At 34.6% G+C, this 20,720-nt stretch overlaps 1 protein-coding gene across 1 annotated transcript in view; it reads right to left on the bottom strand.

The window, feature by feature from the left end:
- Positions 1–20,720, bottom strand: part of SCARB2 (scavenger receptor class B member 2) — an 83,762-nt gene that overhangs the window by 21,440 nt on the left and 41,602 nt on the right. The window contains exons 3-7 of the mRNA XM_003774311.4: positions 13,915–14,062; positions 12,163–12,351; positions 9,368–9,459; positions 8,176–8,295; positions 2,711–2,880 (exon numbers count right to left, since the gene is read on the bottom strand). Of these exons, the coding sequence (XP_003774359.1) occupies positions 2,711–2,880; positions 8,176–8,295; positions 9,368–9,459; positions 12,163–12,351; positions 13,915–14,062 (719 nt within the window). The remainder of the gene's footprint in view (positions 1–2,710; positions 2,881–8,175; positions 8,296–9,367; positions 9,460–12,162; positions 12,352–13,914; positions 14,063–20,720) is intronic.

Genomic DNA, 20,720 nt, shown 5'->3' with positions numbered 1-20,720 from the left:
GAGATTATAAAGAAGGAAAGGGACCTGTATGTGCACTAATGTTTGTGGCAGCCCTTTTGTAGTGGCTAGAAACTGAAACTGAATGGATGTCCATCAGTTGGAGAATGGCTGAATAAATTGTGGTATATGAAAATTATGGAATATTATTGTTCTGTAAGAAATGACCAACAGGATGATTTCAGAAAGGCCTGAGAGACTTACACAACTGATGCTGAGTGAAATGAGCAGGACCAGGAGATCATTATATACTTCAACAACAATACTAGATGATGACCAGTTCTGATGGATCAGGCCATCCTCAGCAACGAGATCAACCAAATCATTTCTAATGGAGCAGTAATGAACTGAACTAGCTTATACCAGAAAAAGAACTCTGGAGATGACTAAAACCATTACATTGAATTCCTCAATCCCTATATTTATGCACACCTGCATCTTTGATTTCCTTCACAAGCTAATTGTACAATAATTCAGAGTCTGATTCTTTTTGTACAGCAAAATAATGTTTTGGTCATGTATACTTATTGTGTATCTAAGTTATATTTTAATATATTTAACATCTACTGGTCATCCTGCCATTTAGGGAGGGGTGGGGGGTAAGAGGTGAAAATTGAATAAGAGGTTTGGCAATTGTTAATGCTGTAAAGTTACCCATGTATATATCCTGTAAATAAAAGGCTATTAAATAAAAAAAAAAAAAAAGAAAAAAAATAAAAAAAAATAATGTAAACTGTTCAAGGGCAGAGGCAGTTTTTCTTCTTTCTCTGCGTCCCAGAACTTAGTCCAGTGCCTAGGACATAATAAACTTAGTAAATGCTCATTGACTGAATGATTAATGAAGTCAAGAATACAAATCCTCTAACCACACACCCAGCTTCCAGAAAAAAAGGGTTGAATGCAGTGACTCCTACTAGAATCCTTGGGGTTAAGGACTGTTTTGGTTTTGGATTCCTAGCAGCAAACATCCCTTGCACAAACTAGAGATTTCATAGATGTTGGCTGAACTGAATTGGTTGGAATCCCATTTATTTAAGTAGCACATAGGGAACATATTTGGTACATATACACTGAGTCTATTACAAGGACAGATGGGATATAGAGAAATTCATGATCAACGTTAGACATGTCTTAGGTCAAATGTGTCTCGGCTGTAGCCCAGGAACACCACGAATCCTTTCAAGATCACCTATCAAGTCATGGCAGAGGTCAGAGCTAGGAATCTTGGCCCTGCATCCTCCACTTCTACATCCCTTATGAATTTTTCTAGGTCACATGAGCCAGAAACAGAACTAATCCTGAAATCATTCTTACAAAGAGTTTTAAAACCATTTGGGTAATTAGCAAAAGATAATTGGTCACCTTGATTTTTAGGAAAAGGATAAGAAATGATCAATATTTTCTAAGGCTATTAAATTCAAGGCATGATAAAATGAAAAGACATCAGTACAATATGTTTCCCAAACTACTATTTTCCTTAAAATTCAAGCATTTCAAAATAAGAATCCCTGAGAAATGTCAGTCCCAGCTGGGATTGGTTACTGTTTCTAGAGCTCATTGTTCCTTTATGGTGATGGGGTCAAGTGTTTTGTAGCCAAGTGAATTCTGGAAACATCAACAACCCAAAGAAAATGTTCCACAGGCACCAGAATCTCATAGTCAATTTTACACTGTATGGATAACAGCATCAAATTTTACCCAGAGGGTTTGTTCAGTGGTTTTGTAAAAACAATTTTACTTCTCTGGTTCTTGTTTCTTTCTGTCTCTGATTCTGTTTCACTGTTTCTGCTTGCTTGCTTCCTTCCTTTCTTCCTTCTTTCTTTTTTCTCCCTCCTCCTCTATTTCCTCTCTTTGTCTCTCCCTCCCTCTCAACTTCTCTCCCTCTAATAATTCTCCCTCTCTCTGTCTGTTTCTCTCTCTCTACCCCTTTCACTCTCTCCCCCCTTCATTCTGTCTCTCTGTCTCTTTGTCTTTGTCTCTCTCTTTTGCGAAACTACTGTTGTTTTTTTTAATTAAAAAAAATCTTTGTTACAGTGGAATAGGGGAGGGGGGATGGATAGATTCAGAAATGAAAGTGATATCAATAGTTTTTAAAAAACAAAGTTTACTTATCATTTTAAAACTTACAAAGGATTTTACATATGTAATATCATTTGATTCTCACAACAACCTTTTGGGACAGGTGCTAGCCTTATTTTAAAGATGAAAAACTAGGACTCATAGTTCAAGTATCTGCCTCAAGATCACATAACTAATAACTGTCCAAAGTATAATTCAAATCCAAGTCTTTCAATTTCCTAGAACAGAGGAGTCAAACTCACAGCCAGAAAGCAGCCCACAAAATTCCCAAGTACAGCCCAAACCAACTGAAAATGTAATTAAGAAATATTTAATAAAATAAATAAAAATACAATACAACATAATGTCAATTTATGGTTTTACATGTCAATAAGCAGTTTGCTGAGATGATGGCATTTCTATTTGAATTTGACAGCACTATTCTAAAGGACCCTAAATTAGAAAAATAGAAATGTTTTTGTTTCATCTGCAAACTAGGTAATAGTGTATGTTTGAACATGTCTTTGCCTTTTGAATGCTGGGGGAGTGGGGTGGGTGGGGAGTTATAATCCAGGAAGCATGGTCAAAGATATATCTCCCATAATTACTGCATTAAAGACACCCTTGATCCAGATCTCTCTTAAAGCTTACTTACCATTCTTACAGATACTGACGTTCAGGACACCCGAACCCAAACAGTTTCCTGATGGAATACAGAAGCAGCTGTTATCAGAATTATTGGCCAACATTTCAGGTGGTAGGGTAAACCGAAAGAAAGGGATTTCTTCCACATTTCCGATGTCACTGAATGTTAGATACACTGACCTGTAGAGAAACAAAAAAAGAATCAATGAGACCGATCAACTAGTGCTATAACCCCAGCTTCAAACAAAGCTCACAGATTAGAACACAGGTAATAGCACTTGGCTGGGACAAAACTACAGCATTGACATAACAGGACCTTCAAGCCACTGCACGATTTCCTCAGTCTTTTGTCCAAAAGAAGATCTGCATGGAGAGGTTAATTTTGCTACCTCCACCCACAGCTAAACAATTCAACAATCAAAGGACATGACATCAAGAAGAGGCAGTACTATCTGCTTTGAATATGCATGGGTTTTTCCATTAGAATGTGAGCTCCTAGAGACTAACATGAACTGATACTGAGTGAAATGAGCAGAACCAGGAAATCATTATACATGGAAATAACAAGATTATACAATGATCAATTCTGATTTACATGGCTCTTTTCAACAATGAGATGATTCAGACCAGTTCCAATGATCTTGTGATGAAGAGAGACATCTACACCCAGAGAGAGGACTGTGGGAACTGAGTGTGGATCACAACATAGCATTTTCACTTTTTGTTGTTGTTTACTTGCATTTTATTTTTTCTCATTTTCCCCTCTTTTTATTTGATTTTTCTTGGGCAAGCAAGATAATTGTATAAATATGTGTGCATACAATAGATTTAACATATATTTTTACCATGTTTAACATATACTGGATTACTTGCTTAGGGGAAGGGGTAGGGAAAGGGGGGGGATTGGAACACAAGGTTTTAAAATGGTTAATGTTGAAAAATTATCCATGCATATCTTTTGAAAATTAAAAAGCTTTAATTAAAAAAAAAGAATGTGAGCTTCTAGAGAACAGTTTCTTGCATATAATAAGAGCCTGCTATAAAAATTCTATTTATTCATTTATTACAAATTAATAGTCTGAAAGGGTTGATTTTCTACTACTACACTTTGAAATGGGAAAGACTTTTTTTTAAACAGAATTTTGATGGATAAGATTCTTTTAAAGAATATTTATTGTATGTATAATTATATATATATATTAAAATTATGACATATGTATAATTTGTTAAATAATTCTCTTTTAAATAGACCTAATCTTGTTTACATAGGAGAAAGGCTATAGGTATGAAATGCTGTATATACTGTTAGGCTCAACTGATACATCATATGGTTATACTGAACATTTTTACCTCTTTTAAAAATTATTTGAAAAAACTGTTTTCTGAGATAGGGGAAAGGGAAAATATATGTAGAAATAAAGGTGATAGAAAATAAATAGTATCAAACTCAGAATAAGATCACTATCAGTAGCATATTGACTAAGAAAACCATAAATTCACATTATATTGTAATGTATTTTTATTTATTTCATCAAATATTGCCCAATATTATTTTCATCTAACTTATCTAATTCATTTAATAACTTACCCCAGAATCTATTATGGCCAATGGTCAGAAATTTGTGGTTTCCACCACAGCTTCATGCCCATTGTATTAGAAATATCCACCCTAAAATATTTTGAAAACTGGTCACATATATGCAGTCATCTTTGAGAAACTAACATAATACTTAAGTATTACCAGAGTGAATTTGACACTTCTAGTGACATGGAAATTAATGAATAAATGAACACAAAAACAAATAAATAATGATCTCTTATAATGGCTGAATTCTACTCAGGCCAGAGGTCACAGAATATGAATGGAATCAACATAGCTTTATTTTAAGTAAGAACCTAAGATCACTGGATATTAGATATAAAACTGGAAGAGATTTTCGTGGAATTCTAATCCAACCCCTTCATTTTAGAGATAAGAGATTGAAGACTAGGGTAGTTACTTGACTCATACTGAGGGGACAAATAGTAGATATTGGATTTTAACCCAGGTCCTCTAATTTTAAGTGTGTGAACAGCATGTTTTCTAGAGCTCTTTGCTAGAAAAGCAATGTAACTAATAACTTCTTGACTTGCCTAAGCAACAATTTCATCCTTCAGAAGAATATGAAGGAACCAACAAAAGGAAATTCTATTCTTTATCTGAGTCTAACAGGAAGGAATTAATTATTTGGCAGGAAAGGGGTGGGCAGAGAATGATAGGAACCTTGAGGAGAAGTGGCTAGCCCATCCAAGAGTTTATAAGACAGAAGCAGTCTTCTACACAGCCTAGATACTGGACATAATTTTATATGCTACCTAGATATTGGATATGTTCTTATAGACAGCCTAGATATTTGGAAGGAAGATTTCAAAAGGTGTGGAGGAAAGATAGGTAGGAGCTTGAGGATGGGAGATACTCAAGAATGAAATTTTAAAGGCATGAAGGGAAACAATTCTAATGAGAATAAAAAATTATATTTGTCCAAAAAGTTGTTGAACAGTGAACTAATCAACTAACCAGAAGATTAAAACAAAGTCAGATTACTGAAGTTGAATCTGAGCAATGCACAGTCCCGTAAAACCAGAGCAAGGAATGCTAAAGCAAAGAATGAGATGAGGCTGTTTGAAGAAGGCTGGGAACAACCAAAATAATTTATCAAGGATAAATGGGGAAGGGGAAAGATACAGGATTTTTACTTGGAATGGATGGACAATGATAATGACCACCTAAAAAAAAGCCAGAACTACACACATACATACACACACCTCCTCTCGGGGTTGATAATGAAGATAATTACGAAAATAAGAAAAGAGCAATGGACTGGATAAATTCAAGTCACCTGGCCCAAAGGAACCATATCCTTAAGAACTTAGCAGAAGTGGACTGGAGCTTCAATTTTAAAAAGGTGAAGGGGTAGAGGAAGAGAGAAAGAGAGACAGAGAGAGAGACAGAGAAACAGAAAGACAGAAGGACAGAGATAGACAGACAGAGAAGAGGAGGGAGCGAGAGAGAAAGGAGGGAGAGAGAGAGAGAGAGAGAGAGAGAGAGAGAGAGAGAGAGAGAGAGAGAGAGAGAGAGAGAACAGAGATTGTAAACTATAAGTTACTCAGATTTTTTGAAAAATTTCAAAGTGGATAATTAAATAGGAAGTTGGTGAACATCTAGAAAGGTTATCTGATTACAAAGTGCCAGCCTGATTTCAACAAGCACAGGTTATGTGACTAACCTGATTTCCATTTTTGAATTAATAAATTAGTAGATAAGAAGAATGATGTAGATTTAGTGGTTGGACCAAACGACCATGGAGGGCCTGTCTAGCTCTCAAATTTTGTGATTCTTTAGAATACTTGAAGAGTTGACAAATGACAGCTGAAAAAGACATTACACTTATTCTAATTTCTAAGAGCAGAACTAGGACTAACGGGCACAGATTGAAGTCAGAAATATTCATCTCAGTATTAAAAAATCATTTTCTAATGATTACAACTGTCCCAAAATGGAATTGAGTGCTTCATGAAGTGGTGGGCTCAAGCTTAATTTAAATGATTCACTGAAAAGGGACTTGAGCTTAATGAGCAATGGTAAGATTCTGCTCTAATAACAAACGGCAGATTATAGGGAAGATGTAGTTTTCAGTCAATGGAGTGCTGCATTTAGAACCAGGAAGACATAGGCTAAAGACCTGCCTTACACCCTACGGTGGACAAGTCATTTAACCTGTATTTAAGCATAAAAATCTTCCCTCGATTACAGATTGTATAAACCTGTCAATTGTTAATAAAGATAATTGTGTTTTGGCAACAAGATTATATGATGATTAATTCTGAGAGATGGGGCTCTTTTCAACAGCGAGGTGATTCAGGCCAGTTCTAATGGTCTTGTGATGAAGAAAGCCATCTGCACCCAGACTGTGAGGACTGAGTATGGATAACAACATAGTATTTTCACTTTTTTTTGTTGTTGTTTGCTTGTATTTTGCTTTCTTATTTTTTCCTCTTTGATCTCATTTTTCTTGTGCAGCATGATAATTGTGGAAATATGTAAGAAGAATTGCACATGTTTAACATATTGGATTACTTGCCATTTACTAAGGGAAGGGGTGGAGGGAAGGGAGGGAGAAAAAAATTTAGAAGCAAGGGTGAATTGAAAACTATGCGTTTATTTTGAAAAAAAACTTTTAAAAAATTGTGTTTATACAAACCTACTTAAAACTACTAAGTATAAGAATAATTCGCTTTAGATTTGATAGGACTAGGGTTTTTCCTGTTTTCCCTAAAAGGCAAAAAAGCTGTCTCTGGGATCTGACTAATCCTTTACTCCCTTGATAGAGCTTCTTGTTTCATTGAAGAACCTAAAAAGTCCCATCTACATGGAATCTGGGTCTCTTCAACTTGGTGAATATCTGAAAATCATTCAAATCACCACCACATCCCACCCTTGTTGAGCAGACATGTTTCCATATTGCAATTATCCCTTCCATATTACGACTTTCTCAATCGTGGTTTTGATATATAATGGATCAACATAAGAAATTAAATAGAAATTTTTGTGGAATCTGCAGACAGAAAAAATTTAGAAACTCAGAAATGAATAAAATATATGTATAGCAGAATATCAAGATTTTATCTTTTAATATCATAGTAATTCAGACTTCTCTGCTATGAAGGGAGGACCAAAAATTTTTACATGGATTTTCCAGATTGAAAGGGCACTGCACACCTGGGGAACAGATAATTGTACAAAAAAAGATGTCAGTTTCTGAAAATGCCTCATGCCTCTGTATCCTTATTTCATCTCATGGCTGTTTTAGGGCAAAGTAGCCACTTTTAATGGCTCAGTGACTTAAGAGTCTCATTTTGTACCAAAATCAACCTGAATCAACCAGGAACTGGCTTTATGCCTACCTTTCACATGATGTGTGGATTAAAAACTTAAAAGCCTTCTTTTTCACTTTTTCTGATCACTACTGAACAATTTATAGATCAGTTCTAACAGCTGTTAAATCCTTATATTCAGGGAAACGGGCATGTTACATTCAGAGAAGTCTCTGTAGACAAATAACACATTATAGAAAATGGTGACTGTCAGGGGTCCTCAAACTTTTTAAATAGGGGGCCAGTTCACTGTCCCTCAGACTGTTGAAGGGCCGAACTATAGTAAAAACAAAAACTTTGTTTTGTGGGCCTTTAAATAAAGAAACTTCATAGCCCTGGGTGAGGGGGATAAACGTTCTCAGCTGTTGCATCTGGCCCGCGGGCGTAGTTTGAGGACCCCTGGTCTAGGATGTCTACTCCATATAATTTACCAGTATGAGGGATATAAATCAGAAGCAATTTAGCAGCTTATATTTCACTTAACCTATTATTGTTTGATGGTGCTCAAAAAAATAAAGTTTGGGTAAGGTTGACTTCCAGGAACAGTTTTATTATTCTCACCTGCAAAAATCGGAGGCAAAAACATAAAGGAGTTCATCTTTGGATATTAAAGGATGAAAGGAGTTCCCATCAGTTCCATTAATCATATTGCATTTCTCTGATGTCCACCAGTTAAGTGACCTGTAATTAAAATAAGAACAGGAAAAGATGAGGGAAGGATCAAAGAATGATCAAGTAAATTAAGTCTTTTGCATCCACTCAGTTTGTAAAGATTTCTCACCATTTAACTGGAAGTAGGCTACTTGTAGTATCAAATTATATCTAAAATGTTAAAATAGCCTTTTGACCAGGTAATAAAAGTAAGACTAGTTTTGAATCTCTGATACTGAAATCCTATAGGATAAGTTTGAAGCTCCCCCAAATAATTTGGGTAATGGCAAAAATCCTGGTTACTTTCCCTCATAAAGATTAGATCTAAAAGACAGAAATGCAGCTCTCTTTAAGGTAAAAATAAATTAAAATCATATTCTACTGTCATATGAACACGATTATGACAAATATTAAAATATAACATATTAGCAAATATTATAAGAACCTGTTCATACTTCTGACTATATTCATCATCATCATCATCATCATCATCATCATCATAGCACTTTTTAGCATTTTTATGTTAGCAAAATGTTTTATATATATTACCTGTTATATATTACAACATGTAATATGTAATTATATATAAATTACATTTTACAATAAAATCCCCATATTACAGATAAGGAAATAGATTAAGTGACTTTCCAATATTAATAGCTAGTAACTGTGTGAAGCCAATTTTAACCTTATGAATCTTCCTGAATCCATGTCCAACACTCTATTTACTGTGCTACCTTGCCACAAATGCATTCCATTTCCAAAGTGATATAATATTGAAAAAAAATATCAATTTGAAAATACAAATTAAAGTAATCCATAAACAGTGACTAGAATACTGTAGATGACTACTAAGTACTGGGGACCAGATACTTAAAGGCCTTTCTACTCATGTCTCTATGAGTTACAATACATCTAAAAAGCTCCCGTTTCATTTGTACATAATAAAATACCTAACTTCAGAAACCACATTTTTTTGCAGCAGCTTTTAATCAAAAACATGGACAATGCTTAACAAACTTAGTTCATATTTAAATTAATGAAAATTGCAGGCAAAACACCAAAAAGGCCACTGACTGGACAAGTAGGTCTGCTGATTTACCTTCTCCCATTCCATTCAAGAATCTTTGTAAAATTAAGATAACTGTCTTCTCCAGTTAGAAAAAGATAATCACCATCATCAGTTCCATTTTTCTAGAAATAAAAAATGTAAAAATGTAAGGTTACTCAAAAGTTTATTGTGAAACTTTTTGCTTTTCAAGACCTAATTTTGCTGTTACAGCATACAGAATAAAAGGGAATTTTGAATAGCAAGTTGAAAGAGGAAGGAAGGAAATAAGCATTTATTATGTATCAGGCATTATGCTAAGTGTCTTACAAATATTATCTCATTTGATCCTCACAACAACCCTGGGAAATATTGTTTATTATCTTTACTTTATAGTTGAGGAAACTGAGGCAAATATTGTTAAATGACTTGCCTGGATGACACAGCTAGACAGCGCTAGTAAGTGTCTGAGGCTAGATTTGAATTCAGGTCTTCTTGATTCAATCCCAGCACTCTATCCACTGAGCCACCTAGCTGCCTCTAGTAAAGGATTAAATGTTGTCCATCCTCACCAATAAGTTATGTATGAGCACATGAGCTTATAAAATAATGGACCTATTGGTTATCTATTGTCATCAATGTATGATCAACTAATATTTTTGCCTTGATTCTTCACAGGTGGTGAGAATATAGCTTGAAGTCAGAAACACCTGGCTTCAAGGCTTTCTTCTGAGACATCGTAGCTGGATTACTTAATTCTAGGCAACTAGCAAAGACTGTGAATTCGGAGTAGCTACCTACCTAAATTGGTAGAGAAAGTTGAGTGAATTGAGAGTTCTCTACTTAAAAAAAACACATGTCCAGTGTCCATCCCTCTCTCTCTAGGTATGCAGCAAATAAAGGTTTTTGTTTAAAGACACCATTAATTTACCCATTTTGGCTTGAAAAAATTGACAGACCTGTGTGGCCCTCTGTATTGGATCCCCCAAAGTCCCATAGGGCAACATGGCTGAGTTATTAATTAATTATCAGAAGCACAGGGGTAGCCACTCTCCTGCTCCACTCTAGGCTGCCTAGGTCAAAATTCCTTTCCCTGGGTACCACTATTGGATTCACTTCTTCATCTCCATGAACACCAGCCTCTTTCCTCCTATATCCCTATTCTACTCTAGCTTATTCTTACATTGTGCCTTTTGTAGAATCAGTAACAAATTGACTTGTGTCCTGACCTTCCTCCAAAATTAACTTATACATATTTCATATTTATTTTTGTATGTATGTGTTATTGTTCCCAATAGAAGATAAGCTCCTTCTGAAACCGTTCAATTGTTCTGGAAACAATTGTAAGATTGTCAAAACATCGAAACCCTTTGAACTAAAGATACTAGACATATATCCCTGGGTCAGTGATTTAAAAAGAAAAAAAAAGAAAAGCCTCATATGCTGCAAAATATTTTTAGCACTACTTTTTGCAGTAGCAATGAACTGAAAGCAAAGAAATTGTCTACTGATTGGAAAATAACTAAATGAGCTATGGGGCAGAAAATTAATAGAATAACAGTGAGCTGTGAGAAATAATGAAGAATAATGGAGAAAAGACTTGTATAAATGATACAGAATGAAGTTAGCAGAACCAGAAGAATGTTACCACAATGATTATACCATTGGAAATAGAAAGAACAACAGGAACAACAACAACAAAAAAAGATCAAGACTGAATGCTGTGAAATTATAATGACTAAGTTTGGCTCCCCCAAAAAAGACATGAAAAAGTACCTCTGCATTCATTGCAGAAGTATGGGACTATTGATGTGGAATACTGCATATAATATCAGAATTTTTCACTGTATTTATTAATTTTGCTGAATGTTTCTTCTATTTTTAATTAAGGAAAATCTCCCTAGGAGGAAGATAAAGGAATGATATGTGGAGAAAGTGATGTAAAAACACAAGATTTCTATGAAAAAAAATATTTCTAAATAAAAAAGGACACAATAGAAAAATGTAAATTCCTTGAGGGCAGGAAATGTCTTTTTATTGCTATTTTTTTTTGTCTTTATTTCTATAGAATTTGGAACAGTGCTTGGTACATATTAAGTACCTAATAAATGCTTACTATCCTGGATTACTTTATACAAGATTTTATTTCCTTTATCATATTGTTTAAAATAAAGTTTTGCTAGTAGCAACATAAAATTCCCACCAGATCTCACTGAGAAGTGGAGTACCATTATCCCCATCCCACAAATAATGAAACTAGGGCATTAAAAGGACAAATGATGGATCTAGCATCAGATAAATGTAGATACAGAAAATTAGCTCAGTCTTCAGACTACTTTCCAACTCTTCCCCTGTCCTTCAATTCCTAAATATATGTTAAATCTAGTCAAAAGCTCATATCAACTTCCTCAAAAGTAGATGCAATATCCTCCATCGCCCCTATTTTTATTATTTGTCAGAGTTGTTTGAGAAGCAACCCAGAATGGGCTTGTAAGATCCAATCGTTAACTTGTCAGTATGAGCATTTACACTTTAGAAATCAGAAAACTCTACAAATCCAGGCTTGAATTATGGTTTTGTTGATTGCCAAGACTTAAAACAGTGATGGAGAAAATGTTGGTATTTCAAATTAAACTTAAAGTATCTAATACATACATTCTTCCCCAGTATGTTAGACAGTTATCAGCACACTCTTTGTACGGTCCTCTGTTACTCAATGAGCTGGAATTTTTAAGTTATTATTTGAACCATGTAGAAACCCAATTGGGAATCCTTAAAAAGTGACAACAGAATGAGATAAGTCTTTTGTTGTTATAATAAAGAGTCCCTTAAAAGAAAGATCCACTTACCCCATAAAATAAGCCAAAGTATGGTGAGATATCTGGTTTGAAAATACTAATGAGTGAGAAGAGTTCATCTTTGTAGCCCCATAGTAGATCATGCACAGTGTGGGTCACAAACAGTTTCTGCTGATATGTCTTTAGTAGTCCTTCCAGGATCTCTTTCAGCACATTGATTTTGGTCCATTCCATAGCTGTCTGACAGGCAAAAACAAGGTCAGATGACAGACAAGATCCAAAGTACCAAATGCAATCAATGTCACCATTGCACCAATGCAGCTTTTATTGAATCTTCATAAAAATTCACTACTTTGGTGTAAAAGAGCCTGGAAATCGGTTTCTTAAAACAGAGATCTGTTTTTAAAGGCAAATAAGGAACCATCAATAAGTTCTCGTGATGAAAGATCATATGGGAGAACCATAGCAGAGAGGCTCAAAGTTAGCCCTAACCATGAAGTCCTTATTGAAAGAATGATTTGACATTTGTAGCTTCATTTGGAACTCTCATTGGCCAGCATCAAATAAGGCAAGGAGGAAAAGTTCTTTCAGAAACAGTGAGAAAGGGGAGAAATCTGATAATGGCTTAGCAGCTTAAATTCCAAGCAAAAAATATTTAAGTGAATTCTAAAGTTAGAGTTTCTGACTACCCTGTCAGAAATTTTTAATAGCTTGAAACTGTATTAAGATTTTCGGGACATCAGAATACAAGCTGACTTTTTAGCACAAGTGCTAATCCTGAACCCTTAGTAAGAGAAGGCCAAACAAACAAACAAACAAACCTAAAATTTAAAAGGCTTTAAGGACCATAAGAACTACAGAAGGAAAAGTAAGCTATACATGAATGGAGACCTGTAGTTATACATAAAAGTCCTCTTTTTCTGTTCTACTATGTATATATGGATGTCCATTCTATTTGGTGTTTATTTATTTGTTTGTTTATTTTTTGCTGAGGCAATTGGAATTAAGTGACTTGCCCAGGGCCACACAGCTAGGAAGTGTTACATGTCTAGGGCCAGATTTGAACTCAGGTCCTTCTGACTTCAGGGCTGGTGCTCTATCCACTGCACCACCTAAATACCTCTTAAATTTCTTTAAAGAAAGAGAAAGCAGGGGCAGCTAGATGGCGCAGTGGATAGAACACCATCTCTGAAGTCAGGATGACCTGAGTTCAAATCTGCTCTCAGCAGACTTAACACTTCCTAGCTTTGTGACCCTGGGCAAGTCTCTTAACTCCAATTACCTCAGGGGAGGAAAAAAGAAAGAAAAAGTAGAACTTATAATTCTAGGATAGCATTAATTCTAGTAAAAATATTTTTAAGTTCAAAATTGCCTTTTTCAGTGCAAATACTGTAATCATTATTAACAATACAAGAATATATTAATGGTCATGTTATATATAATTATTACTTATGATAATTCAATTATTGTACAATATAATGGTATATTATAAATATCTATGTGTACATATATACATGGAATAGTTAATGAATTATTATAATATAAAAATTTATAGCACTTTAAAGTCTGCAACATATTATACATTTATTATCTCATTTGATTCTTACAGCAACCCTGGAAAGAAGGTGATACTATTATTATGCACTTACAGATGAAGAAATTGAGGTTGAAAAAGGTGAAATTAGCACATACCTAGTTATTTTCTGAGATGGGACTTGAACTCAGGTCTTCCTGACTCTCAGTCTATAACATTTACTCACTATACCACCTAATTGCCTCAATAATAATATTAAATTTACTTACTATGGCAGGAATATTTAAAGTTCTGATCAAGTCAACTTCAGGGTCTCCAACAGATAGGTCCCGTTGAAAAATGTAGCTCTTGGGGTTAACTGCAGATATTTTTGTCCCATTATCCCAAAAACGAATATTCTCTCTAGGTCGGTATTCCCTAGAATACAGGAAAAAATATTTTTTAAAGTTTCATCTAAAAAAAGACTACTTTAACAAGCAAAAAATTTACATTCATTAATATAAGAGCTGATTTTCTTGACAATAGAAAATGTTAGGGGTTGAGTGTTACATGGGAGATTAAAAACTGCAGATGAAAGCTAGAATAACATAAAAAAATAAAGATGGTTGTAAGATCCATTTCCAAAGAGCTATAATTCTAATCACTTCTTGATTTCCTCTCTTCTACTTCCATGAAACTCAGGGCATCATAGAAAGGGGTATATGCCAGATGAGAACCAACCTTGTAGGCCATCTTGTCCAACAACCTCATGTTACACCTAAGGAAACTGAGGCTGAAAGGGGTGAAATGACCTGCTCAAGATCTCATAAGAAATAAATATCAAAAGTAAACATCTAAGAAACTGGTCTCCTGGATTATCTGAGAGAATTTCACTTTTTCACTTCTGGAAAATCTATCCAATTTTTGTGATTGGATGCTTTTTCTTCCCATATATATCTCTGGATTGACTTATTCTTTTTTTTTTTCATCCTTGTACTTCAAAAACATGAGTTTTAAAGTTCTAAATGTAATCAGACAGCCTTATAATGACTGTAAGTTCCTAGGTTCTCCTACAAGTGGTTGAGAAATCAATGTACTTGCCAAAAGGGCAAGACCAAGGATTCACAACCAACTGTCTTCTTAAATCCTTGGGACAGACTGAATGTAAGACCGGCTACCCTAAGAAACTATGTTTGTCATGATCAGATGACTCTCAAGAGGAACAAGGAATGTAGCATATTCCTCTTGCTGAACCAAAATAAAGACCTTTGATCTATATATAAATGTCACACAATCCTGTGGGTCAGCTGGGATCCTATGATCTACTCAACTCATTTTACAGGTTAGAAAACTGAGACCCAGAAAAGCAAAGTGACTTAGGAGAACACAGGATGACAGATGTAGAGTTGGTAGGGATGATGGAGATCATTTCTCCCAACCCTCTCACTTTGCAGATGAGAAAATTCAGCCCAGAAAGGTCAATTGATTTGGGACTTAAACATCCATGTCTTATGATGTTACATAACTATCTACTCTGCAAGTTGGTAAAAAGCTTTCAGAAATGGTAAAAATGTCAGTTTCCTTAACGATAGAATGGGAGAGTTAGATTGAATGATTTCTAAGGTTCTTTTTGGTTCTAAAATTTAATGATTCCCTTTTGTCCCTTTGTCCTCATCTCACCTCATCACTCAGATGTTTCCTTCATTATCTCCTCCTTCACGTCTATCTCCCAGAGAGTGAGACTCTTCTCCTTTATCAAGATAAACTCCTCTTTATAAATATAAACTCCTCAGTACAAGTACTGCTGTTCCATTCCCTCTCCTCCAACAGATTGCTCTCTCCATTTATACCTACTCTTTCACTAGTCTTCATTCTCTATTTCTGGTTCCTTGAAGCCTACAAACATGCTCATGTCTTCCCCTTCTTCAAAAATTGCTAACTTGGTCCACCTGACCTGTTAGCTCTTTGTTATTTTTGAGACAATCAGGGTTAAGTGACTTGCGAGAGCCACACAGCAAGTTTGAGCTCAAATGTGAAGTCATGACTGGTGTTCTATCCATGGCACCACTAGCTGCCCCTCACTGTTAGCATTTGTTCTATGTCTCTTCTTTCTTTCATGGCTAGATTTCTTGAAAGATATCTACAACTGGTGAGTACTTCTCCTTTCCTCTCACTTCCTTCTTTGGGAACCTGGCTTTATTCTTGCCTCAATTGAAATGGCTCTCTCCTAAGTTACCAATAATCTATTTTTTGAATTTATTTATTTTAATACACATTGCTTTATGAATCATGCTGGGAGAAAAAAAGCAGAACAAACCATGGGAGAGAAAAAAAAAGAACAGAAAAAAGAAGTGAACATAGCGTGTGTTGATTTCCATTCAATATCCATAGTTATTTTTCTGGATGCAGATGGCATTTTCTGTCCAAAGTCTACTGGGATTGCTTTCAATCACTGAACAACTGAGTAGAACCAAGCCTTTCATAGCTGATCATTGCACATTCTTGCTGTTGCTGTATACAATGTATTCCTGGTTCAATTTGTTTCATTCACTATCAGTACATATAAGTTTTTTCAGACCTTTTAAAAATCAGTTTCTTCATCATTTTTTATAGAACAATAATATTCCATTAACTTCATATACTACAACTTATTCAGCCATTCCACAATTGATGAGCATCTGCTCATTTTTCAATTCTTTGCTACCACAAAAAGAGCTGCTACAAACATTTTTGTACATGTGGGTTCTTCTCCCACCTTAATGATTTTCTTGGGATACAGATCCAATGGGGGTGCAGCTGGGTCAAAAGGAATGAACAGTTTTATACTCCTTTGGGCATAGTTCCATATTGCTCTCTGGAATGGTTGGAGCATTTCACAACTCCTCCAATAATGCATTAGTGTCCCAGTTTTCCCACATCCCCTTTAACATTTATTATTATCTTCTCCTGTCATATTTAGCCAATTTGAGAGATGTAAGGTGGTATCTCATAGTTGTTTTTATTTGTATTTCTCTGATCAAGAGTGATTTAGAGCATTTTTTATATAATCATAAATGGCTTTAATTTAATCAGCTGAAATTTGTCTTCATATCTTTTGATCATTTATCAATTGGCGAATTACGGGTATTCTTATAAATTTGACACAGTTCTTTTTATATTTTAGAAATGAGACCTTTATCAGAAACAATGGCTTCAAAGATTTTTCCCAGTTTTGTACTTCCCTTTTAATCTTGTTTCTATTGTTTTTGTTTGTGTAAAACCTTTTTAATTTAATGAATCAAAGTTGTCCATTTTGACTTTCCTATGTGCTCTAGTTCTTTGATCAAAAATTCCTTCCTTCTCCAAGTATCTAATAGGTAAACCTTGCTCTCCTAATTTGTTTATGGTATCATCCTTTATGACCAAATCATGTACCTATATTGACCTTATTTTGGTATGGAGTGTGAGATGCAGGTCTATGCCGACTTTCTGTCTTCTTATTTTCTAGTTTTCCCAGCAATTTTTGTCAAATAGTGAGTTCTTATTCCAGAAGCTGGAGTTTGGGAGTTTATTAAATACTAGATTAGTATAGATTATCATGTATCTAATCAATTCCAATAACCTACTAGTCTATTTCTTAGCCTGTTTCAAATGGCTTTGATGACTGCTGCTTTACAATATAGTTTTATATTTGGTACTGCTAAGCCACCATTTTTTGCACTTTTTTCATTAATTCCCTTGATATTCTTGACCTTTGTTCTTCCAGATGAATTCTGTTATTATTTTTTCTAGTTCTATAAAATAATTTTTGGCCATTTGATTGGTATGGCACTGAACAAGTAGATTAATTTAGACAGAATTGTAAGTTTTATTATATTAGCTTGGCTTACCCATGAGCAATTGATAATTTTCCAATTGTTTAGATCTGACTTTATTTGTGTGAGAAGTGTTTTATAACTGTATTCATATATTTTTTTGGGTTTGTCTTGACAAATAGATACCCAAATATTTCATTTTGGCTATAGTTATTTTAAATGCAATTTCTCTTTCTATTTCTTGCTGATGGGCTTTGTCAGTAATATATAGAAATCCTGATGATTTTTGTATTTATTGTATTTTATATCTTGCAACTTTGCTAAAGCTGTTAATTGTTTCCTGTAGGTTTGTGGGTGATTTTCTAGAATTCTCTAAATATATCATCATATCATCTACAAAGAATAGTAGTTTTATTTCCTCATTGCCTATTCTAATTCCCTTAATTTGTATTTCTTTTCTCATTGATAAAGCCAACATTTCTAGTACAATGTTGAATAATAGTGGTAATAATGGGCACCCTTGTTTCACCCCTAATTTTATTGAGAATGCATCCAGCTTCTCTCCATTATAAATATAATGTTGCCATTAGTTTTAAATAGATGCTGCTTATTATTTTAAGGAAAGCTCCATTTATCCCTATGCTCTCTAGCATTTTTAATAGGAATGAGTGCTGTCTTTTGTCAAAAGTCTTTTATGCATTGTTTTATGCATTGATTGAGATTATCATATGATTTCTGTTAGTTTTGTTATTATTGATAATGCTCAATAATGGTAATAGTTTTTCAAATAGTTATTGAAGCAGTCTGCATTCCTGGTATAACTTCCTTGGTTGAAGTATATTATCATCCTGATAAGTTGTTGTAATCTCTTTGCTAATATTTTATTTAAAATTTTTGCATCAATATTCATTAGGGAGATTGGTCTGTAATTTTCTTTCTCTCTTTTGGCCTTTCGTCGTTTAGGGATCAGCCCCATATTTGTGTCATAAAAGGAATCTGCAGGACTCCTTCTCTTCATCTATTTTTTCCAAATAGTTTGTGTAGTATTGAAATTAATCGTCCTTTAAAAGTTTGGTAGAATTCACTTGTGAATCCATCTGTCCCTGGAGATTTTTTTCTTAGGGAGTTCATTAATGGCTTTTAAAATTTCTTTTTTTTCTAAAATGGGGTTATTTAAGTGATTTATTTTTTCTTCTGTTAATTTGGGCAATTTATATTTTTGTAAATATTCATCCATTTCAGTTAGATTGTTGGGATTTGTTGCCATACAGTTGGGCAAAAATTACCTTAATTTTTTTTTTCATTGTTGTAAGTTTATCCTTTTTATTTTTGATGCTGGTGATTTGGTTTTTTCTTTCCTTTTTCTAATCAAATTAGCTAAAGGTTTGTTTATTTTGTTATTTTTTTCATAAAATCAACTCAGTTTTATTTATTAGTTCAATAGTTTTCTTAGTTTCAACTTTATTAATCTCTGAGTTTCAGAATTTCTAATTTGATATTTAATTGGGTTTTTAAATTTATTATTTTTCTAGTCAATAATCTCTTAACTGCCAAATTTAATGGGCTTTTCTTAGTGCTCATCCTTCTTAAGACTACTGATCACCTTATTCTACTCTCTCTCTTTTCGAGGTTTTTCACAACCCCATTCTCTTCTGCTTCTTCTTACACCTGATCAGACTGATCCTTCTTAGTGTCCTTTATTGCATCTTCATCTTGGTCATGCCTGCTGATCATGAGAATCCCCTAGGGCTTTTTCTTAGGCTCCCTTCCCTTCTCCAACTATACTATTTCCCTTGGTAATATCATCAGCTCCCACGAATTCAATAACCATCTCTATGTAGATGATTCTCAGATATATTCATCTACTTTAACTTCTCCTGATCTCCAGTCTCACATCTTAAACTGTTTCCTGGACATCATGATCTGCATGTCCTATGAACATCTTAAATTCAACATGTCCAAATCCAAAGTTATTCTTTCCCCTCAAGATTGCCCATCTTCCAAACTTCCTTATTTACTGTTAAAAGTATCACCAGGCTCTGGGATGCCCAGGTCACAACCTAGTTATCATACTCACTTCCCCATCATTAATCTGTAGTCAAGTCCTATACAATACATTTTCACAATATCTCTTATACATGATCCCCTCTCTCCTATGATACTGCCACCAAACTGGTAGAAGCCTTCATTTCCCCACTTTTGCATTATTACAATATTCTGTTGATTGGTCTCTCTTTTTTGAGTTCTTCCCCACCCCCTTCCACTTCAGATTCAGCTGTCAAAGTGACTTTCCTAAATCCAACCCAATCCAATCCAAATCCTAAATCCTAAATCCAAATCATGCCCCTTACTCTGTTTAAAAAACCCTAGTGGCTCCCTATCACCGACCGGATCAAATATCAAAATCTTCTGTTTGATTTTTAAAACCCTTCATAACCTTGCCCCTCATTTCTACCTTTCCAGTCTTCTTACATTTAACTTTCCTTCACATATTCTGTGATCCACTGATTTGCTGTTCCTAGAACAAAACATTAAATTTTCTGACTCTGTGCATTTTTTCTGGTTAACTATCCTCCATACCTGGAACACTTTCCTCACTTCCACCTACTGGCTTCCCTCATTTCTCAGCTAAACTCCCATATTCTGCAAGAAGCTTTCTTGATCCCACTTAATGCTAGTATCTAAATTTTCTCCTTTGACCCTCTAAAGAACTTTTATGAGGATGCTATTATTATCCCTATTTTACACATGAAAAAATTAAAGCAAACAGGTTAACTGACTTGTCCAGTCACATGCCTAGTGTCTGAGGTTGAATTTGAACTCAATTCTTCCTCCTATCTATGATGATCAAGGTCTAATGTTCTAGCCACTAAATTACCACCAAAAAAAAAAAAAAAAAATCTCTGAGTGGGCAAAAAAGATCACACCAATGTCATGAACTTTACTTATAAAGGAATCCATCAGGTCCTAATTTTATGCTTATCTCTAAAAACTTGAGCTCTAGTTTTCCCAGAGTGCCGTTAACAAGAGCTTATGGATCATAATGACAGACTCAAAAGAGGATTTTCTGTTAGTTATGGGAATGGTGACAGCAAGGGTGGTAGTTGAGAAATTACAGAAACATCTCACTCCTGTGAGAATTGAAAAAGTTATTGTCTGTCCAAGCAAATACCGAGGTCTTTATATTCAAGAGATCCCAGAGGAGTCACTGCACAATGGAATGATTGTAAGCCCTCCAGAAAGGTTAATTTATATTCAGTAAAACTTTTATAGAGGACATAGAAGAAGTTGAATGGCTATTC

Source organism: Sarcophilus harrisii, chromosome 6, assembly GCF_902635505.1.
Source record: "Sarcophilus harrisii chromosome 6, mSarHar1.11, whole genome shotgun sequence".
NCBI lineage: Eukaryota > Metazoa > Chordata > Mammalia > Dasyuromorphia > Dasyuridae > Sarcophilus > Sarcophilus harrisii.
This window is presented reverse-complemented; position numbering and strand designations above follow the sequence as displayed.